Here is a 23,967-nt window from a genome sequence, read left to right as displayed (position 1 = left end):
ACAGGCGAAACGAGTGTTGGCGACGAAGAACAGGCGGTAAGTGGAGCTGACGGAGAAGGATCAATCTAACCTCTGGACAACCTGACAAGGCGCTATGGCGAAACTCTGTCATTTTTTAGACGAGAAAAAAAATTAAGATCATTCGAAGTTAACATGTTCACGAATATTTACGGGAGAACAAAAAAACACCAAAAGAAAGAAGAGCAACCTCAAACGTCCCGCTGTCAAAGAAAAAAAAAGCTAGGCAAACGTTCCGTTAGCATCCCGTGACGTGTCATTTGGCAAGTTTGGCCAACTGCGTGTGCGTGTTTGGTTCGACTTTGACTCTTGACTGTTTTGTCCAAAACTATCTCCTGAGAACAAGTGTATTTGCAGCGCGAGCTTAGCTATAGCGAGGTTCACAAACATCTCTCCCACGAGAAGAACGGAATCCTTTATACGCTCAAAACGGCCTCCGATCCGCGTCATAGATCTGTTAGCTGTCAACTTCAAGTTGCGATTTTGGGGGAATGCAATTTGATCCCGCCAAGAACAAAACTCTCTTTTGTTCCCGGTCAGAGCACACTGACAAATGATATGTGCCTTCTGCTGAGGAAGTTGGACCAATTTTGACTTTTCTCCGGCCACTCTATGCTTAGCGGCCACTGCTTCTTCTGTGTACATACACGTTCTTGGCTAATTAAGCCGTGGCGCAAGCGATTCCTCGGTCATGTACGTTCTATATCGGTTCGATGATGACATGATCTAAACCGCGTCTGGTCGCTCGTCCAAATCAGTAACTTGCCTGCTGGAGTGGCAGGAGTACTCCCTTCGTCTCCATGTATAGAAGTTTTTCTCTGAATTTGTACCTTGTTTCTTAGTAGAAAATAAGTCGTATGCTTTTTAAGTTAGAAGTATGTTGATTTCTCAACCGTTCGCTATAATATGTGCTTTGAGTTTTGGACCGAATGACAGGAAAAAAAAAGTGAGATGAATCATGCAGATATCAATCCACCGGCTCTTACGTAATCCCTCGGTCTCATATTAAATGACTCAAATTTGTCCAAACATAAATGTATTTATGCCTAACAAACGTTTATATACATGTAGTACTTCCTCCGCCCAACCAGTGGCGGATCTAGAGATTGGACAAAAGGGTAGGAGGCGCTAATCCTATGTATATAGTGTGGAGGGGGGCTGATTAATCATATTTATCATGTTATAGCCTTAATCTTCATGCAAGCCATGTAAATATAAGTAAATGATGTTGGACAGGACCTTACAGCCCCGGCAGCCCTGGTCCTGGATCCGCCCCTGCGTCCAACAAAAGATGTCTCAACTTGACTAAACTAGTTGAAATGTCCGTGCATTGTAACGGAACAACAAAATAAAATGATACATTCAAAACATGCATCAAAACCTCTCTTTGCTCTTCTTTAACGATCTCCAAATATCGCTTTAAAAAAGGTTTCTTCCGAAGATTGTGTCTCTATATTCTAGTCTCCCAAAATAGAACAATACACTTCTTTCTGAAAATTATATAACATCACCCGGTCAAAAAAGTTTTGAGACGGAATCACTTAATTTTTTTAGTTCTTTCCACTATCTCACTTCAGCCGTTAAAACAAAGAGTTAGAAGTGGCAACAAATTTATGTTTGGCAGCTCGATGTTCGTTTATGAGTATAGACATTTGATTATTCTGATTTTCCTTTTTTTCTGAAGGAGCTTATCAATATTAGATTAAATCAAGCCTAATTAATAAACTGGCAGTGCACGTGTATTTTTTTTTCAAATATTTGATCGAGTTGTTCGGCGGATCTGGCTTGTGGTCAGTTCAGACGACTTGACGTCGTTGGTCTCTCGGTTATCTGATTGCTCGTAGTCATGTCTCTGCGTGGCGGCTGGAGTCCGTCTTATATGGCCGACAAGTATTAAATGTGGCAACTCACCCGCGGATATCCGACCCAAGTGGATAGGATAAGGGTGGACATTTACGCCCATGGTATACCCGATGGCTCGCGTGATTAGTCATGGGTAGGGTATGGGTATAGGTTTATACCCATGGATACCCGATGCGTCGCCTAATTAATATTTTAATTAAATAAATATTATTTTTATTATATAATATGTGTAATCTTTGATGCAATAAGAATTAACGGATGAAACCTGCTGTAAAAAATAAATAAAGACAAAGTGCAAAATTGGCCCAGTAGCCGTGACTCGATGACCCATCAACTTAGAATGTTTCGCCATCTCTCTCGCTTAGTCTGACTCACAGAAGAAAGGTATCGAGGCGCCTTCTCCCATCTCTCATTCCACACTCGCCCATCATCTCTCGTTCTCTCTACTATGCCCTAGGCGCCGTCACCATTCTCTCTCGCGGTCTGTCTCATCAGCTTCTTCTAACAATTCGTCATTTCCTCGTGTAATTTAGTCCTAGGAGGAGACAACCATGGCTGGGAAACGGAAGAGAGGACCAGCCTTGTGGCCACGCCTGGGACACAGAGGGGACGACCGTGGCTTCGATTCCCTGCCCGATGGGTGCCCGATCAGGTCTCATCTTCCGACTCCCCTAGTGTTTCGGTGGAGCGATCTTTTTCTCGTTAGATTCGGAGTTGTTGCCTGACTCTCGTAACGATCCAGCTGGCGATGAATTTCCTCGCGGAGTTCCAATCCAATTCGGTGCAGGTAACGGGCCAGCCGGCTTAGTAGGCCTAATATATATGCAATCTTGGGGGGGCCATTTTTTTGGGAAGCTTGACAGACGACGGTGAAGGAAACGGTCCGTATTTTTTTAGATAGGTATAGATTTGAATGCATTTATACAGTAAGTGTCTAAATATATCCAAATTTTAACAAATTTGAGACATTCTTTGTCTGGCGGAGGGAGTAGAAAATTCTTAATATGGGTCGGAGTGAGTAGCAGATAGAGTCCTGAAATTTGAGTCAGTGAAATTTCTGGTCAATTTGAGTCCACGCGATTAGTCGATCGCCGAATCACCACCCAGAAATTCGTCACAAACGTCTCGGTTCTTGAATAGTTTTCCACCGAATTTTGCACGATAAACCAGTCAATAATCACCGGTTGGTTGGTATTGGCGAATTTGGCGGCCGGGGTAAACTGCACTGCACTGCACGGAGTGGAAATGGGGTTGGGAAGTAAAAGGAAAAAGTCGAGATCTGCCGTGGAAGGAAGGGAAGAAGGAGACGACGACCAGGCCAGCCCAAGACGCTGACCGGCCCGACGACTCCAGCCACCGCTTATTTATCGCCCCTGCCAACTAGCAGCCGCCGACCCGAGTACCCGATCGATCCCCAGACGCGGCGGCTGCTACTGCTGCTGCCCCGCTTGATTTCCCTTCCCCATGGCCGGCGACCGCGAGGAGGACGAGGAGGGGGAGGGGGTGGCCCTGGCGCCGCGCCCGGCCACGGCGACGGAGCGGGTGGCCAAGGCGGTGGACGCCGCCACGACCTGCTCCACCGCCGGGGAGTACCGCAACGCGTACAAGCGGCCGTTGCTGGCGCTGTCCCGCAGGATTCGCCTCCTCGGCCCCTTCGCCGAGGAGCTCCGCGAGCGCCGTGCCCCTGCGGAGAAGGAAGAGGATGGGGAGGAGAAGACGCTGGCGCCGCTCGCCGACGCGCTGGAGAAGGCGCTCGACCTGCTCCGGCTCGGCCGCGAGGGGAGCAGGATCTCCTTGGTATGGCGCTTGCCCCCCCTACCTGCCTACACGGGAGCGGTTCTTAATTTCGTTTTGATTCGCCCTCTCGAGCGGATTGGATGCATGATTCGCTAGTATTGTTGATATTTTAAATGGAAAAGTGCAGCTTTTAAGCTTTTGTTACTTTGTGTTAACCAATTAGCTTCAGTATCCTGTGATATTTTAAAGAGACAAGAGGCTTTAGATTCTTGGATCAGAATTGTGATTTGATCTGCATATTGTTTGTGGCCTTGCTTAACTAACAAGTAGGATCTAATTCTGTTCTGTGAACCTACTGTTCAATTTCCTGAGCTTATTACATTTTCTTCTACAATAGTCTTAGGATGATCCAGTGTTTTTATTCTGTAGATTCTTCTGTGTTGATGTTTATTTTTCTATTCGCTAAAAGATGTACTTTTAGTCCAAATCGATGCATTTTGGGAGTGATCAATCAGATCGTTCTTCCTCTTCTGTCTTTGGTAATATCTCTGGAACAAGCATCAAATTGTTGATCTTGAGATGCTTCATCCCACTAGGATAACAATTAACTTTCTCAAAACTATGGCTTAAATGATTCGGCTGGTTGTTCCCACAGTTCCGGTCAATTTTGGTGGTTTCTTTGCATGTTCAAATGTGAACTCTTCATGTCTTCATTCCTCGTTGTATCTATGTAATTGGTGGTTTTACATATGATCAACGAGTGCACTTAGCTCATGTCATGTCTTTCCAAGGGGAAAAAGGGTGGTTCTTGTGGGTTTGAACTGTGTCGTGAATAATGTGACCATTTTGTTGCTTTCTGACTATTGCATACTGTTCAAACTTCTGAATTGTTCTTTGGTCATGGTTGTGATTGTTTTTGCTTGAACAATCTGAACTTTGAAGTATTCAGCTATTGTTAATAAATCGTGGTGCTAAAATTACTACCTTTATATTCCCTCCGTCCGGAAATAAGTGACTTGGATTTGTATAGATTCTTATACAAATCTGCATCACTTATTTCCGGATGGAGGGAGTATCTCTTTTGGACTTTGGGTTTTGCATATCTGTAACCAAATTTGTGTCAGGTACATACGGTTGCAAACTCATGAGTACCATGTTCTACCAAACTTGTGATGTTATCTTGTATCACTGTACATATGGATGATGCAGTAGCTAGAATGGAGGTGAATGTTTGGTAGATACAGGCTTCTCATCACTATGACAATTTACTTTGTTTGTTTGAATCAAACCTGGTGGTTCCTTTCCTTTTTGACATTTCTGCTACCACTCCTGAAACCCGTTACTTAATCTATTAATTAATGATTTCACCTCCGAATGGAGCTAGCCTATTACCCATAGAGATGCTACTAGTCCTTCAGTATTGTTTCCAATCTGGGTTACTGTCTTACTGATACATTTATATTTTGGGGGGTCTTAGGTAGGTTTTGGATCTTCCGAGTAGTAATTGGTTTAGGTTCAGGGTTTGGTCTTTGTTTTGTTCAAATAATACATTCCTTACTACCCAATAGAATCCCTACCTGATTTCAAATTTAAGGTATTTCATAGTCTGGCAACTGTTCATGTCTGAAGGTCCATTCACATAATTTGTACTGCGCCTGATCGTTTTCATAAGATGTTCTAGCTTTGTCCTAAGTCAAACTTTTGAAAGTTTTACCAAGTTTATAGAAAAATATACTAATATCTACAATATCAAATAAGTATGCCAAAGATATATATCATGTCGGATTTAATAAATCTAATTTAGAGTTATAGATGTTGGTAGGTTTTTGTGTAAACCTGGTCAAATTTTAAGAATTCTTAGGCCAAAGCTAGGACGTCTTATAAAAAGGAACAGATGCAGTACATTTTAGGGGGGGCCATGGACCATGGTGCTTAGTCATCTTGGCTTATGCACTTATTATTTCCTGAATAATTCTTGACAAGCGCAATCGGTAGCGCTGTATTTATACAGAAATACTAACAAATTATCAAACATCAATACAGAAGATACTTTAGATGTTTGGACTCTTGCTTGGGTATTTCATTGTGTCCTTTAGGTTTGGGATATAATATAGTACCTGCGTTACCTCAAACAGTAGCATCCACCAGGACATAAGATGTGCAGGAGAAGATTATCAAGTAAAAAATATAAATGTGATGACCAGCCTTTTGGTAAAACAAGAATTTGATATATGCACCATATTACTTTGATGTTTGATCGTATTCCCCCACATTACTTCGTAATAGCTAAATTGGCATCTTACTTTGGCTTTTCCTTAGTTTCTTCTATTTTTCTTCTCATGGGATATATTACCACCACACCTAGAATCATTTGTCCAGATCCATCCAAGGAACTAATGTTTCATGCACAAAAAGAGGAGAAGATAGAGGGCTCTAGGTTTGGATTGCCCACGATACACCCCGTTATTCTTTTTTTATGAAAAACAGTAGGGAAATATCCTACTGCAGTATACTGTGAACTTTTATTCTACTGCTGATCTCTGACATGTTTTCTTCTGCCCATCTATTTGCGTATGGTTTCCCTCATTCAACATAATCTTCATGGTCCTGAAATGTTTCCTTCTAGTTTCGGGCGTGAATATTATTGAGTGACTTATTATGTGCCGCACATTTGCTTTTGAATTGATATTGGACATGCACCAAAAATGTACCACACAACAGTCTTGTTGAATCAGTCTTTGAGGCATCGAAAAGTTTATAAGCTTGCTGGTATTGTTGCTATTTTGCTGCTTATATCTGTTCTCTTGACCTCGAATATATCATGACAACCTTTTTAAAATATATTGTTATGAGCATGTTCTTCAAAGCACTACTTGTTCCAGTGTCATTATGTCCCAACCGGTTGCATACTGAAATCAATTTTTTTTTGTGCTTGCAGGTTTTTGAGAGGGACAGGGTAATGAAGCAATTTCAGGAAGTAATTGCTCAGTTGGAGCAAGCATTGTGCGATTTTCCGTGCAATGAACTGGATATATCAGATGAAGTTAGAGAGCAGGTAAGATTTGTAATATACAACTGAACAGCTTTTCAATTGTTGTTTACTAAACTACAGTTTGGGTGTTTCTTAACAAAATCCTCTCCAGGTTGAGTTAGTGCATGCACAGCTCAAAAGAGCAAAAGAACGGGTTGATATGCCGGATGATGAGTTCTACAATGACTTATTATCTCTGTATAACAAGACCTATGACCCAAGTGCAGAACAGGCTATCCTTGAAAGGTTGTCAGAAAAGCTACACCTGATGACTATCATTGATCTCACACAAGAATCACTTGCTCTGCATGAGATGGTGGCATCCGGTGGTGGCCAGGATCCAGGAGAGCATATTGAGAAGATGTCAATGCTACTGAAGAAAATCAAGGACTTTGTGCAAACCCGCAATCCTGAGATGGGCCCTCCTATGGTTTCCACAGTAATGGATTCCAATGGGGAACAGAAATCTATAGCCGTTCCTGATGAATTCCGGTGTCCAATTTCCCTCGAGCTAATGAAAGATCCAGTTATTGTTGCTACTGGCCAGGTGAATTAAACTGTGTCCACCTAAACTCCTAAAGTCCAATGCAATGTCAGTACATATTTTGAGGTAGTTTTTCTTATCTTTTGCAGACGTACGAGCGGACATGCATCGAGAAATGGCTAGCATCTGGTCACCATACATGCCCAACTACACAACAAAGGATGGCGAACACGACATTGACACCAAACTATGTCCTTAGAAGTCTCATCTCTCAGTGGTGTGAAACGAATGGGGTTGAACCGCCCAAGCGCTCATCCCAGCCTGACAAACCGACACCGGTATGCTCTCCAAGTGAACGTGCTAACATTGATGCTCTTTTAACCAAGTTATGCTCTCCAGACCTGGAGGAGCAAAGGTCAGCTGCTGCAGAGCTTCGCCTCCTAGCGAAGCGGAACGCTCACAACCGACTTTGTATTGCTGAGGCTGGTGCAATTCCCTTACTATTGAGTTTGCTCGCCTCATCTGACTTGCGGACTCAGGAACATGCTGTTACTGCACTTCTGAACCTCTCCATACATGAGGACAACAAGGCAAGCATCATGTCCTCTGGTGCTGTGCCAAGCGTTGTCCATGTGCTGAAGAATGGCAGCATGGAGGCCCGGGAAAATGCTGCAGCCACACTTTTTAGCCTCTCTGTGGTTGATGCATACAAAGTGATTATCGGGGGAACAGGGGCTATCCCTGCCCTTGTAGTGTTGCTAAGCGAGGGCAGCCAGCGGGGAAAGAAGGACGCGGCAGCAGCCCTCTTCAACTTGTGCATTTACCAAGGGAACAAGGGCCGCGCGATACGAGCTGGCCTTGTGCCACTAATCATGGGTCTGGTGACCAACCCTACAGGAGCTCTCATGGACGAGGCTATGGCGATACTCTCGATACTATCCAGCCACCAAGAGGGCAAAGCAGCCATTGGAGCTGCAGAGCCTGTTCCTGCGCTTGTGGACTTGATCGGAAGCGGGTCACCGAGAAACAGAGAGAATGCTGCGGCTGTGATGCTGCATCTGTGCTGTGGGGAGCAACAGCTCGTGCATTTAGCCCGTGCACATGAGTGCGGGATCATGGTCCCGTTGCGGGAGCTGGCACTGAATGGCACCGATAGAGGGAAGAGGAAAGCAGTTCAGCTGCTCGAGCGGATGAGCAGATTCCTGGTCCAACAACAAGAGGAACATGAATCCCATTCCCGGCTGCAGGCGGCCTTGGTGCAGGTCCTCCCTGAGGCCCCTGTACAGGTCCAAGAAGGCGAGATCCCCGATCAGCTGGACAGTCCAGTGCCTCAATACCCTGTCTTGTTATGATCATGGCGATCAGTGTTTACAATGCCAGCGTTCCATTACTATAATGCTAGCGAAAGTGGGATATTCGGCGCATCAGAATTCATGCGTGCTGAATTATATAATATGTAAGTATGATAAGCCAAGTGTCAGTGGAGATCCTCCGAAATGGAGGCTTCTTTGGCTGAAACTCCTTCCTGCCAGGTTTGTGGGCACGCGGAGTGCTAGTATCCCAGACTTGAGAGAGATATGTACAGTTCCTGAATTTGCAATTTCATATAATCATGTAGCGACAATGTGATGCAATAATAACAATGAGTAATGTAAAAGAGGAGAACTGATGAAGGATTTACTCAGAACAATGTCTTATCTTCCTCTACTGTGTCTTTGACTCTGCTTTCCATGGCTTGCGGCATGCACTCTTTTCCAATCTAAAATTCTCATGCGTTCGCAGCCGGCCTCTAGGGCTCAAAGCTTGGTCCGAACACGACAAATTTCACAACAAAACGCAGTCATTTCGTAGACAAATTCAGGACTTTTACTGGAATTTCATACAGTACGAAATTAAACATATAACTAAAGCGCTCGGTCCTGCATGCACAGGTGGGTGGCCCAACCCCAGGCCCAGGGGAGGTGATCAAAAGCGGCGCGAGATTAATAATTACTGCCTCGGTCCAACCAAAGATGTATTGATTTTTATTCTCTTTGATTCTAAATTCTTGATTCAAATTTGTCAAATATGAATATATTTTTTAAACGTCTAGATACATTTATACAAGTAATATTTCGACAACAATTTAGGATCGGAAAAAGTACTAAAGTTGAATGCATTTTTATACTAAGTCATATATCTAGATACATCTAATTTTTGACAAATTTGAGACATTTTTTGTTGGACAGAGTGAGTAGATCAAATTTGCACAATGTAGATGCAGCTAGCATATGCATGTCACGCGCTTCCGAATCTCTGACAAAATCCAAACACGCTCGCAAAGACGGACGGTCCCCTACCCTCGCAATGACAGTAGTAGGGTCCGAATCTGAACAGCAGATGAAGCTTCAAGCTCAAGCCGCCGGCCGCTGCTAGCTCGCTTTTTTTCAACGAACTGTAGATCAGGAAGACGACGAAGAAGGAGCTAGCACCAGGAGAAGAAGAAAAAAAACAAATTAAAAAGAAATGGGTTGTTCCGTTGCGCTTTCTGTTTTGTCGCAAGCATCGATCTGTGGCCTCTGGCAGCCGCAGTGTCGTCACCGGCCGGCCGGTGCGCTAGCGAAATCTAATGCATCGGTGTCTGTGCTCCATGCATGCAGGTCGGCCGGTCAGGCAGCCTTGGCTACTGGCTATAGCTAGGCTTCTATTTGGTCTCCCATAGTCCCATGTGTTTGCATTAATCCCTTTTGACTGGTTTTCTGTGGAGTGTTGCGGGGGCAGCAGCAACTCGATGGAACGGTCGTGTTTGATCAGTTCTTCTACGACGCGCATGCATGCATGCATGTTTGTTTGTCCCGTTTAAAATGGCTTGTAATTTTATTTTATTTTATTTTTGCTATATCAAATTCAGAGATGTTTATAACTTATACTCCAAACAGAATATACAAGATAACCCGTTTGCATTAGTGTATGAGCAGTGATTCCTTTTTAAAGGCGTTGATTTTGAGTACCATGCACACTCATTGTTTAATTCCATGTTGTTAATTATTGTCCATGGATTTTTGTTCATGACGATAGGTTTATGGTAAAGTTTGGAGATGTCGACTGCGTTTTTTTTCTTCTGCAAGCTAGCTGGTTAGTCGACATTAATTTTTGGCATCTTTACTTTTAGAAAAAATGTTGGCCATTCTTAATTAATCTGGCGGTTGTTAATTTCTTGGTAACTTGAATGAATCTCCCATTTCATGTCCTCAAGGCACAAACATGTGCATGCGAGTTAGTAACAACTTCCAGAGACCCACGTCTTTTGTCATCACACAGTCTCTCCCTCCAGCAGTATTTGCTAATGCTCTCACATCTCAGAGATCGAGATCTAGTGATCTAGAGAGGTAGAGGGAGGAGATGCTTGCATGATTGTGTATGATCTGTCTAGATGGATAGGGTGGGGGGGCCAGGGGGAACAGGGCCTTCTCTTTCTCTTTCTTTGATGTGATATTTTGCATAGGCCGCTTTATTCCCTCAATCTCTCCTCCTGGAGAGAGGGCCGGGGAATAGTTAGCTAGGCTAGCTGCATTGGAGTTAGCGAAAGCAGATCTACCAAAGAACACACAGATTCCCTCTGATGGTGACTCCTGCTAGCTCTAGCTACCTGCATCATTCACACTGGATCAAGCTTAATATAATCTCTTTTTTTCCAACATATATCAATGCAAACTTAATTCTTGTCCCGGAAACAAATCGCACAGGTCCAGCAACGTGTATTGTCCCGGCCAATTGCCTTGGCATGACAACACGTGTTTGCCGGTTTATTTATTTTATTATCTTTCTTCCACAAGACCATTTTTCTTGCCCTAATGCATGTCATATATTGATCGTTGAAATAAATTATGGTTTCATGAATCATACTCTATTCGCTTCAAACATAGGGCATGCACGCTCTTAAAAATTAGCTTTGGCCAATGCTTTGTCTAACTATACCTAGATTTAATTAGTTCATACAAAATTCATACCATAAAAAGTTATTTTGAATAAAAATCTAACAATACCGATTTTCAATCACGAGCATGTAGGTGGACAAATTATTGGTCAAAGTTAAATTCTGAAAAACGTTCGTGTCCTATATGTTGGAGGGGGTGGGGCTATGATGTATAGCTAGAGGTCGAGAACTTATGATTCCGCTGTTAAGAAAAACTTAAAGAACAGCAAAAGGGACAATCATATCGTAAAAACGACAAACTCAAGTACACATGACAATAATAATAAGCATGTCGCCGTCGAGCCCGCCAGCGCGTACTCCATAAGTTGATCCTTTAATGATGTTAACGTTTTCAAAAATCAACTATAGCAGCAGAATATGTGGCTCAAAGTGAGTGATCATTCTGTTGGGATTCCTCTCTTCATGTCTTATGCCTTTTCCGGCACCAAAACCTGAGGTCAGGTCAATCGATCTCGCACATGGTTCAGTGAGCTAGTACATATCTAGCTAGCTACCTCATGATTGGTGTGAACCCATGATCGATGGATGGATCGACGCCGCAATCATTAATTTGATACGGCCGGAAAGCAAGCAAATGTTCCTCGTCCGGCCGATCGATCACACCTCATCGAGTGCCCGGAATTTCATGTCATCATCTCCTTCAGCACTTTATTTAAAAAAATCGGTTATTTTATGTTCATGTGTAGCGATCATTCTTTGATTTTCTGTAAAAAAGAGAAGGAAAAAAGGTTCTTGGCGTCCCATGCATTTTTAATGTGTTTGTACTTACGGACGTCTTTTGAAGTTTCGATCGGTTCGTCTCCTGCTGCGAGATCTGTCATTGACTGCCTTTAGGTTGCTAGTTTAATGGCAGTTACATTCTAGTATAATATATAGTTCAGACATTTGTCTGAAGAACGGGACATGCAGATCTCGATGGGCTGCATTCGTCAGAGCTTGCTTTACCAAATTTTGGCTCTTGGATCCAACCTAGATTGGCTATTCTTTTTTCTTTTGGGGAAAATATCCAGTACAAAGCGTATACACTCAAGCATTAATTACTCACCAAAAAAAATCTACTCACTTAATATATTTACTGCAAACTCGAACCAGGGAGCTTAACAAATTACAATCATGACATGCGCCTTACTATCGCGGCGAAAGAATAATGTGGATTTCGTGGGTCACACAGGGCGTCAAAACATCAACGCTGCCCGACTCGCTTAACTAATGAGTTAACTCAGTTGTGCTCATAATAAGCTGAATGGCAAAATATGCGTATTCCAGAACGTGGCTAGTTTAGTTTTGACGTCTCATTATCTCTCTGGCTAGCTTCCTCTCATCTTATATATGCAGGTTAGTTAGATGAACTTTTGTAAACAAATGAAATGCATGCTGCATTGAAAACCAAAGTACGCACGAGTTACGTATCTCCCATATCCCACAGCAAGTGCTAAAAGTTTTGGTTTCAGATAGACGATGTTTTTCGGTGATCGAATTAAATCACCAAAATTGTAGAGATTTTGGTTTCTAAGTAGGTCAAAGTAATGATGTTTTTTTAATCAAACTGAAATTCAGTTATCTCTTTTGGATTTGCCTCAAGTTCAAGTGTCTCTACCCCTGTAGTTAATTAGTTCATCAAGATCAAGAAAGGATTGTAGGGGACAAATACAGTAACTGAACGCACAGTGAGATACTATCACCCAGAGAAGATGCCATATTATATTGGACTCTTAGCTTTAGGAAAACTAGCTAGCTACTGGTCATCCCTGTAGATTTGGGGACAAGATTTAGGCAGACACACTAGCTACTTGTATATTTATGCTAGAGAATCTAGACCAAATAATCAAACTTACACGATCTTGTTGGATTTTAGCATAAAAGTCGATATGAGAGGTTAACCACGTACTGTGAGTGTCCAAAGATTAATTGCTTCTAACAAGTTTTCACCATTGGATCAACCCAACAGGATTGTAGTGGCCTACTCTACTAATATGTTTCTAATAAACCTCAGCTCCGTAGCTAGCAAGAAGGACAATTTGCCCCTTTAGTAAAGCATAATATCTCCATTTTGAAACTTCGGGCATGTCTTGATTGTGACCATAATCTTTGCCCAATATTTTTAATTAATTATTATAAAAAATAACAATTACAAGAAAATGCTGCCAAAGATATATGAATTTGGTTACATCAATTTTATATAACATTACCAACATATAGTAAACTTAATTGTTGGTCAAAGCATGGATTTAGACAAACGGCCTACGACATTTTGGATTTGAGGGAGTATTATTAGTTTAGTTACACAATTGGAGCGACCTTTAAACAAAACGCTTCAGCAAAGCCCCTTGTGATCAAAGGGTAAACCCATGAATTGGTTTCTCACATGAACACCAACATATAGTCTTAACCGCCAAGACAATTTTCAGTGCGCGTAAACAAGGTCGCAGAAGACAAGTAATCTTCCGCGCACACATTGACAACGGTCTTAGCAACAATCAAGAATGTGTGATTCAATGATCGAGCAAAAGCAACACGTGATCGAAAGCCTGAGGTTGAATTTAATTTAAAGGAGACGATTCAAATTAGACAAGACTATATATGAAAGTTTTCATACCAAGTTCCTCATGTAATTGAATTCAAACATCGTACATTGTTAAGTACCCTAACACACATCTCGATCATATCACCCTCCTTTTGCGTGCATTTAACAAACTTGGAAACAGTAATTCCCCACTACACAAAACCCACGAAATCAGGCACAAGTAGGTAAAAAAAAAAGACACCATTCTAGCCGACTTATAACTCAAGGTTAAAATAAACCAACAACACGCCCATCCTGATATATCGAACGACACAAGACCATACCACATATATAGTACTCATAGTACTGAACTCTAAACTTAAACTAAGGCAGCAGGGAGGACCTAATTCAGTAACACCGGTGCATACTGCATATATATATGCATGCATTGCATTGCATTGCATATCCCCGACGGTCACAAGACATTCCCCGACGACGAGGAGCTGAACCCGGACAGGAACTCCGTGGGCCACCCGCCGCCACCACCGCCGCTTCCGGGCCAATACTGCTCATGGGCTCCCTGAAGGCCCAGCTGGAAACCCCCACCGCCGCCAATCCCACCGCCGCCATTTGCAACGCCGTGCTCCTCCATCTTGATCGACGCCAGCTGCGCCAGCAACCCCGACGCCACCATCCCCCTCGGGAACCCGTCCGGCAGCTGCTGCTGTCCAGCGGAGCCCACATCGCCGACGCCGCCGTCAGCGAAGTGGCCGTACCCGCCGCCATGGCCCCCGTGCTGCATCATCATCCCTTGCTGCTGCTGCTGCAGCTGCATGAACGCCGGCAGAAACTGCAGCTGGGCATGATGGCCATGGTACCCGTCCAGCGAGGCGTCCAGCTGGAGTGCCAGGTGGTGCGGCAGCGCCTGCATGGCGGCGGCGCTGGTGGTGCTGGCGGAGGTGGCGGTGGTCGTGGAGCAGGACGACGTGGCGGATGACGTGGCCTGCGACTGGGACTGGGAGTTGTTGGAGCGCGAGGACTTCTTGGAGTTGGAGCGCTTGGTGTTGCGGCGGCAGCCGCCGCCGACGGGGACGTTGCGGAGCGCGCCGCCGCGGGTCCAGTAGCGGCGGCAGGCCTTGCAGAAGTGCCTCGGCTGCGACAGGGAGTAGTTGTTGAAGTAGCAGAACTTGGTGTTGGCCGAGTCGCAGCGCGGGCACCGGAGCGTCCCGGGCTCCGGGAGCGGCACCCGGGCCAGCCGGGCCCGCTCCGTCATCGACGTCACCCCTGACGACGGCGCCACCTGGGCCGACGGGGCCTGGGCTTGGGCCAGGGGCTGGGCCGCCGGATCCCCGGACGAGGGCTGCTGATGCTGCAGCGAGGAGGGCGGCGGCCCGCTTGTTGCCGTGTTAGTGTTGCTGGGGTTGTTGTTGCAGGGAAGTGGAGCTAGCTGCTGCTGATGCTGGCTGGACGGCGGAGGGATCAGATGGTGGTGGTGGTCGTGGTCGCTGCCGCCGCCGCCGCTCATCAGGCACTGGAGAGGCTGCTGCTGCATCTGCGTACGTATGTCATTACAAGGATCGAAATTAAATAAAGTTTAAAGCCATGGTATATTCAAGAACATGCATGCTTTGCGAATTAGGATGATCCCCCGGCCCTTTTCTTTTTGTCATGATGCTTGCTAGCTCTTGAAGAAGAAGAAGGATTCACGACAAATTAAAGACCGATCAAGTAATAGAACTTGGATATCCAACGCGAGCACATATCAAGATTTTTTTTTTGACAGCGTATCAATTATGCATGGAGTAATACCAATTCATCACGGTACATGATCTGTGTATTGAAATTAACAAAAAATTGCTGGAGAAGAAAGTAGTGATCAATTAATTAACTAGCTTACCTGGCTCCAATTCGGAGGGTCGAGGAAGATTGGGAACGAGGAGAAACCCATGGCGATGTGATTCTTGGACAGTACTAGCTGATTCCTTGCCTTGCTGACTACCCAGTGACTACTACTTTGTGAGAGTTTGAAGCTGAGAAGACAAGTAGTGAAAGCAAGAAGAAACAGAGGAAGAAGAAGAGTGTGTGTGTGAGAGAGAGAGGAGGGGAAAACCAAACCACAACTTTTCTCCCAAAGCAAGTGCTCTCCCTTTTATAATTTATGTGGCATTTCCTTAGCTACTAAGAGAGGGTCATGAGCAAGTACATGTACAGAAGCTCTCTGCAAACATGGATAGAGAGAGAAATCAATCCAAAGAGAGTGACACTGGGCTAGCTATTGCTAGTCGAGGTGGATGTCATGAGTCATGAGATAGAGAGAGGGGTCGGCCGGGAAAAGGTACTGATTGCGCAAACCCTAACAGTAGGAGAGAGATGAGTAAGCTAACTTAGTGTGAGAGGAGAGACGGCATGCTAAAGAAACAAGGGTGTGTGTGGCTCCAGCACAGCACAGGCACAGCTAGCAATGGAGCGCTAGCTAGGGATGAGATGAGTGGTGTGTGAGATCAGATCACTGAAGGCCCCTCTTCCTGCTGCTGGTGCCCCCCCTTATTTATACACATCCAAAGGCAAAAAGAAAAGCTAATCAAAGTGCTGGTCTTCTTGGCCTGACACTGCCTGGCCCAATGTTTGTTCGATGGGCCCTGTGGTGCATCCCTAGCTAGCTAGCTTAGCCACCACCTGCTGGTAGAATCAGATTCTTGTGTATGTGTGTGTGTACGGATGTCTGTACTGTGCACATGTATATGTATGTTGCTAGGACAAGACAAGTTTGGTCTGATGTGATCGGTATTGGTGTGTGCACTTTAATCATAATTACGGGTTACTTAATTTGGAGAAAGAGATCAGTATCAAGTGATGATATATTGGTATCACAAGTCACAACAGGCCTGAAGTGTGACAAAGTTAGATGCTTTCCCCTCACGGGAAAGAGAAATATGAAATAAGAAGAGGTAAATATTTAAAAAATTTGATGGGTAGTATTTCCTTTCATCCCGTTTCGGCATGGACATAGTCTACACTACCGTTATTTTCAAATGAATAAATGTGCCATGGCAAGCCAGGATTTAGTTATAACGGGCACAAATTAACAAAGACTATTTGAGATTGGAATAGGCGAAGTACACACGAACAGATGCCATCAATTTTATAATTTTTACTCTAAAATACTACTACTAAATCTGCCACTGAAAATTTACGTAGTTTTGATTATATGGATGTGTTTTTCATGACATTGTTAGTTTCACACCACCAACAAAAACATAGTTTTGCATAACATAAGTCGAAGTCAGAGATGTTTGAGTCCACGCAATTTTGGACGACTTCTATTCACGAACAAAGACAGTAGTGCATGAGTTTCTAAAAACTGGATTTTTTTTCCTTACCCAGCACACAGATGGTCATATTTTAGACAAATTTCAAAATTTCGACGGAATTTTGGTAATTAGCTTATATAAAGTTGTTCTACCCTAGAATCAAGTATTCCTTTTTTTTCCTTATATATATATATAGAGGAAACGGAGTGAGTGTATATGAAACCCCTTTGATCTTTGATGACATACCTACCTACCTATGCAGTACAGGTAGAGAAGAGTACATTTTATATATCCCTCACAGACTGACTGAGATCGAGCAGCAAGGAAGTGCGGCACGATCAGTAGGGAGGGAATCATGAGCCAATCAATCAGGTACTAGCTAGCTAGGCATCATCGTCTCATCGACCGATCAGACAATCGGGCGTATCTTGGCCTTGAAGACTCCTCCTCGCTAGCTAGCTAGACTAGTCCTAAAATATATAGGCGGTCAAAGATGGGCCGAGACGGAAGGAAGGAAAAAGCAGCCGAAGCAAGCCGTCGGGGTGATCAGTGCGTAGTGCGTGGCATGTGATGGAAGAGAAGAGAGATCGGGGCAGTCCAAGCTAGAGATCTTTCCGATGCGATCGACACCTCGCCTCTCCCGGCGCCGGCGCGGCCTCCGAGGCCGGCGTAGCACGTCGGGCAGCTTTTGGTTGGCGACTTGCCGGGCCAAATCTGGGTAAAGCTGCCGCCGCCCACTCCCAAGCCAAGCTAAGCTAAGCCCGGGGTGAGCGCGCCCCTGGCTGCCCCTGCTGCACCGCTCGGAATCAAATGGGATTGCGTTGCAGTACTGCTATAGGAGCTTTTGTATGCTTCGAGACCAAGGAAAATATAGTAAACCGGCCGGCCTCCTGAGGCTTCTCTGCCTCCTCGCTTGACCGACCGACCGACCGTCCGGCGACGTGACTGCCAGTGTGACTGAGCCACCGGGGTGCGTTCGTACCTCGACGTACAAACAAAGGCAGGAAAGGATCCAAGATCCACTGATGCGCATCTACTAGCTGCAGAACAATTTCCGGTGGAGTACGTGTGGGAGACCGGCGATACAACCAGATAAAAGTCAAGTTCAAACAATTTTTCTACTCCGTATAAAATTATGCTATATTGTTGGAAGGCTGAAGTTCTATATAAACACGTAAATGCAGAGGCCGGGGCCGGGGTATTCCCTTTTTTTTGAAAAAAATAATATAAACACGTAAAAGAAGTTTTAGTTCAGACTCAAAATCAGAATTCAGTAAGGAGTGGTGTGGCAACTTGGCAAACCGTTAAAGCTATCAGCTACTGTAGAATTTGCTTATCAGGTATCTCCGGGATGAATGAGTTTCAAATTTCAACTCTCAATATTTGCACCTTTTTAGAACATCGCCCTTTGTAACAATTTTTGTTTTCGAAAACGAGAATAACCCCCGGCTTCTACATCGGTTGATGCATAAGTACATGCATATAAACCTATTATTAAATGATGCATTTGTAACATATATAGTACTGTTTATTTCTTAGATTTTTGAAAGCTTTTAAGCGTGGTTCTTACTGAGTCCTTATACTATATAATATGGTTTCCAGCTGATGCTTCTCTTCATCGTGCAGGTTAGCACCTTAGAGCTCCCAATCTTGCCCTGAAATATAAAATCAACTATGAACAGCTAGCGCGTGAACCAATCTTGCCTGGGACACGCGATGGTATGTTTCCGATTTCTCCAGCCCAGTTTAACACTAGAAGATCGAAGAATCAAATTTACGAGCAGAGTTATGAATCAATCACAAGGAATGGACTATCACTAGACCAGTTTAGTTGGTGTGGTGAAAGGATGGCCGTTTTTGTAAGAGAAAGGTTTTGTTCATAAGCAACAGAGATAAGCCTTAAGGAGTCAAGGATTTGGTAATTAGAAAGAATCTTGCTCCACAACTCCTTGATGGAATTCTCCTGAACCGCCAACCTAGCAAGACGAGCACAAAAAATTCCCAGTTTCCACACCTCTTTCGCAAATGGGCAGCAGAGAAAAAGATGATCCACAGATCACTTGATCACACAACATACAAGAAATCTTCTAATGTACCACATAATTAATTTGGACCTTTCATTTTTAGATCCAAGGGATCAGATTAGTTGATACTCTCAAAGGGCAATTCATGCCACGCGACCCAAAATGACGCGTACGCATTTTGCGTCCGTATTTGTCCATTTGCGTCGCGGACCGGACATAAAAAGGCCCGAGTCTGGCCTGCGTTTGTTTGGGTCGAGCAGTGCGCCCAACTGAGCGACTCATTTGGGAACCAATTGGCAAAACCAAAAAAATGATTAACACAATTCATTGAAACTTGCTACATTTCATTGATAAACATGAACAAGATACAATTTTTGCCACTGGATTTGGGGACCGAGGAGAGGAAAGAGGAGTGGGATCAGAGACTTGTAAAGAGGAGTGGGAGGAAAGAGGAGAGGGATGATCAGTTTTGCCACTGGATTTGGGAACCATGTGGCGGCTACTGATCATCCTCGTCGAACCGGGGGGGACATTCGGCGGCTCGTCGGTGGAGTACCGTAGGAGCGCTGCAAGCTGCGTGTCCGCTTGCTACTCCCGCCTCTTCGTCTCATGTTTCATGTCCGCCTTGAACACCCGCGCAAGCTCCTCGTCATCCAATTCCTTCCGGCGGCGTCGTCCTTGGTGCCGTGATCCAGCGAGACCTGGCATGCGAAAAAGCACAGTCGCTCCTCCTCTTCCTCGTCGGTCTCGAGCACCCGAAAAACGGATGCAGGAGGGCCCGACGCTGCCTCCTCGATCTCCATCGCCTCCACCTTCGGTGTCGCTGCTTCATCCTCGATCTTGGGCACCCGAAGCAAGCCGCCACCGCTCCTTGGGGCAAGTCGAGTTCGACGCCCGCCAACTCCACGGCCGACAGGCAAAGCTCCTCAGCCGAGATGATTGCCTCCGCCACGGCCAACGCACACGTTTGTCGAGAACGTGGAGGAAGGAAACGTCGGCGGATCCATATCGTCGGCGAAAACCCTAGGTTTGAGTGAGTGGTGTGTGCGTGGCGGGGGAATGGGGTCGACGCGGTCCCCATTAAAAAGGAACAGGGGGAGGGAGGGTGGGTTGGTGGGTCGCTGGCAGGTGGGGCAGAGAATGCAAAAAGATTTGACCTCTAGGCGGACGCGCGGACTGAGCGACCATCCGTATCTCGGTCCATGAAGATGCAAACCCGGTCCAGATTTGGGTCCGGAATGCATCCCCACGGACCAAAATGCGGACACGGGAGCTATGGGTCGTTGCTTTGGAGGCGTGATTGGTCCTGTCTGGCCGAAACGGACGCGTCAGGCACAAAATAGATCGCCGAGCTGGCATGTTGCCCTAGTGCTACAGTTAAGATGTGTGGAGTGTTAAGAATAATTAACAAATATTAATTAAAGAAAATCACTCCTTAACTGTGGCATCCCACGATCCCTCCAAAACTGGCGCGCGGAAGTTGCTTTTCAGGAATCTTGTCTCCAGACTGCCATATTTGATCCCCTATATATTTGTACGATCAATCATCAATAAAGATCACGGTTCCATTCTTGCGTTGTTTGTGATATACTTTTATCACGTTATCAGCACTCTCTCAGAGCCCTTCGAGAGAAAGGAGAGAAGGAAAAGGCAAAAAGGTTAGTCATGCATGGGTTGCTTCTGTTGTTTCTGAGTCTTGTCCGTGCCACCGCCGTCGTCGACATGGTGTTGGTGGCCTCCGTCGCCACCAGTACCGAGTAAGCCGTCTTCGCCATTTCGGGAGAGGCCGCAACAAGAATCTCGGTCGTCGGCGTTCCACTGCCTACCCCATGCCTCCCGTCACCAACACCTGCACCAGACGCTGCGGGTGTCGTTCAGGCGCTTGCGCACCTTCGCCGGTTGCAGTCGCCGTGCCATTGCAGTCGCCGACCGGTGCGACCTTCGGCGTCCTCGACTCCGACGAGGAACTTCCTTCACCAACGCCTGCAGCTGCGCACGGTGCCGCTGTAGGCTTAAGATCAAATCCGTATAGGAGTTTATTTTCGGTTCAAGTCCTAGTCGGTTTAGGAGTTGTTTTTCTAGTCGTATTCAGCTAGAGTAGTACTTGTTTGATTCGGTCTGTAGCTGGCCGTGTATAAAAGGATGGACATACGTGCTTTGTAAGCTCAATCCCAGAGAAAATAAGAAATAGAAAAAGGCAAGGCTCGACACGAGCCTTTGGCTATCCAAATCAATCATCGCGTGTGACGTGAGTAGTAGTGTTGCTTGCTTTTCTAATCGATCTGGTTTAGCTTTGCTTGTTGTACGTGCATGTCTCGCCGGAACCAATCAGGTTGCTGATCGTTGTTGTTGCTTGCGAGAGAAAGAGCTAGGATCTAGGCTGATTTCCAACATTTGGTATCAGAGCCAAGGTTAATCCAGCAAAGCGGTCCCTAGTACACGGGAGCTATGCCGACGGATGCGGGGACGTCGGGAGCCGCGGCTGGAAGGAACTCAGCACCGGCGACATTTCCAAAGCTCGATCGCCGCGACTACAGCATGTGGGCAATGAAGATGGAGGTGGCTATGGAATCTCAAGAGATCTGGGACGCAGTCAACCCTGGCGGCATCACGTACGCCAAAGGAGCGGCGAACTATCGCATTGATCGCCTGGCGTTGGCGGCCATCCATGCGGCTGTGCCGAACGATGTGCTACAACACCTGAAGGGGAAGAAATCTGCGAAGGATGCATGGGATACGATCAAGACCCTGCATCAAGGACACGAGCGTGTCCGGGAGGCAAACCTTCAAACCTTGCTGAAGAATTATGAGAGTTTGAAGATGGGAGAAGACGAGGCGGTCGACGCGTTCGCAGTGCGTGTAACGACGCTCGTTAACGGGATCCGCGACCTAGGCGAGACACTCTCCGAGATCTCCGTGGTCAGGCGGTTCCTACGCGCGGCATCACCAAAGTATATCCAGATCGTAACCTCAATCGAGCAGTGTGTCGATCTGAAGACCCTCACGGTGGAGGACTTGGTGGGGCGCTACAAGGCGCATGATGAACGACTCCGGATGGTGTTCAGAGACGCCAAAGATGACGAGCATCTGATGATGACCCGTGCGCAGTGGTCTGCTATGGCCGCAAGGAAAACTGGCGATTCGTCATCGTCCAATGGAAGAAGAGATCAAACTAAAGGAGGAGGTCGAGCACAAACAAAGAAAGCTCCTCAAGGTACCGAGGAGAAAGGTGCGGCCCCCAAGAAAAAGTTTGATCGCAAGAAGGTTAGGTGCCACAACTGTGGAATATACGGGCACTTCAAGATGGAGTGCCGAAAGCCACAGAAAGAGAAAGCATATATGGCCAGGGAAGAAGATGATGATCCAGCATGGAGGTGGCACGCTCGCTACAGGCACTTGAATTTTCACTCGCTTCGACAACTCAGCCAGAAGGACATGGTGGTGGGGATGCCGACGGTGGATCATGTTGAACAAGTGTGCGATGGCTGCCTAGTAGGGAAGCAACGGCGAGCGCCGTTTCCCAGAGAAGCAAAGTACCGGGCAGAGAAGGTACTAGATTTGTTTCACGGTGATCTGTGTGGCCCAGTTTCACCTGCAACCCCAGCCGGCAATCACTATTTTCTACTCGTGGTAGATGACTACAGTCGGTACATGTGCGTTGTGCTGCTTAAAACGAAAGATCAAGCGTTTCAAGCATTCAAGAAGATCAAGATTGCTGCTGAAGTAGAAGCAGAGGCAAGGTTGAAGGCTTTCCAGACTAACCGAGGAGGGGAATTTATCTCACATGAGTTTGCTGCATATTGTGAGGAACATGGCATCAAGCGTTTTCTGATAGCCCCATACACACCGCAGCAAAACGGTGTTGTTGAAAGAAGGAACCAAACCGTGGTAGCAATGGCTCGAAGCATGATGAAGAGCAAAGGCTTGCCGGGGAGGTTTTGGGGAGAAGCGGTGACTACAGCGGTATACTTGCTAAACCGTGCACCGACGAAATGTGTCATTGGCATGACACCCTATGAAGCTTGGTGTGGAAGAAAACCTTCGGTCGATCACCTTCGTACTTTTGGGTGCATGGCACATGTGAAGAATGTTTCTGGACATGTGGGAAAGCTGGAAGACCGGAGTAAGCCGATGATCTTGATGGGTTATGAAGCAGGCTTGAAGGGACACTCAAAGGCTTATCGTGTGTACGATCCACAAACAAGAAAAGTTCACGTGGCACGTGACGTCGTCTTTGAAGAAGAGAGGGCATGGGATTGGTCCTCAAACAAAGAAGAGAATCAACAAAATTCGGATGATATGTTTGTTGTATCTTACCCTGTCCCTGAGCATGCAGGTCATAACCATGGAGAAGGCCACGGCCATGACGCAGGTGGCGGAGATCCACCAGGAACACCGCAGTGCCGCGGCGCTACACCGGTGTTCAGCTTCAGTAGAGCACCGGCCTCATCCTCTGCCGCGGCAGGAACAGCGGCAGGAAGATCTGCGTCTGCCACGACGCGAGAGACGGCAGAAGTTTCTGCCACGGCAGAAGATCCCTCTGCCACGGCAGGAGCGAGTGAAGGGGAGGATGCAACAGCCGGCGGAGACGCTGAAACTTCTACTGCGGCAGCAACCTCTCAAAGGGCATCGACGATGGTACGATCACCGGTGCAGACTCGGTCGCAGACTCTGTTAGGTTCGTTGCATAGGAAACAAAAAAATTTCCTACGAGAAGTGCGGAAGAAAACCCAAGAATATATATACTAGATGTATGTAACGAGAGGGATCATGAACACCATACCCTCGTAGACCGCTAAGCGTTACGATCACGAGATCGTTGTTGGTGTAGTGGAACTTTCAATGAGATCAATCTCAGTGCCGAACGGACAGCACCTCCTTGGTATCCACACGTTCAGCTTCACGTTGTCTCCTCCTTCCTCGATCCAGCAAGCGAGAGGGAGAGGTAGACGAGATCCCGGCAGCACGACGGCGTGGTGACTATGGTGAATATTCTCACGGGCAGGGCTACGCCGTGCGC

At 45.9% G+C, this 23,967-nt stretch overlaps 2 protein-coding genes across 2 annotated transcripts; one reads left to right on the top strand and one right to left on the bottom strand.

Moving 5' to 3' along the window:
- The first annotated feature begins 3,246 nt into the window (after positions 1-3,246).
- On the top strand, positions 3,247-8,840 carry LOC100840368 (protein spotted leaf 11). Its single transcript, XM_003578927.4, has 4 exons — positions 3,247-3,678; positions 6,557-6,673; positions 6,762-7,196; positions 7,283-8,840. The coding sequence occupies exons 1-4, from the start codon at positions 3,346-3,348 to the stop codon at positions 8,483-8,485; spliced, it is 2,088 nt and encodes a 695-aa protein (XP_003578975.1). The 5' UTR covers positions 3,247-3,345; the 3' UTR covers positions 8,486-8,840.
- A 4,848-nt stretch (positions 8,841-13,688) lies between these two features.
- On the bottom strand, positions 13,689-16,129 carry LOC100844731 (dof zinc finger protein DOF2.2). The gene is made up of 2 exons (XM_010238840.3): positions 15,510-16,129; positions 13,689-15,164 (listed from the first exon to the last, which is right to left on the bottom strand). The coding sequence occupies exons 1-2, from the start codon at positions 15,558-15,560 to the stop codon at positions 14,088-14,090; spliced, it is 1,128 nt and encodes a 375-aa protein (XP_010237142.2). The 5' UTR covers positions 15,561-16,129; the 3' UTR covers positions 13,689-14,087.
- Positions 16,130-23,967: the final 7,838 nt, after the last annotated feature.

The sequence above is a fragment of the Brachypodium distachyon genome, chromosome 4 (genome assembly GCF_000005505.3).
Source record: "Brachypodium distachyon strain Bd21 chromosome 4, Brachypodium_distachyon_v3.0, whole genome shotgun sequence".
In the NCBI taxonomy this organism is placed as follows: Eukaryota; Viridiplantae; Streptophyta; class Magnoliopsida; order Poales; family Poaceae; genus Brachypodium; species Brachypodium distachyon.
This window is presented reverse-complemented; position numbering and strand designations above follow the sequence as displayed.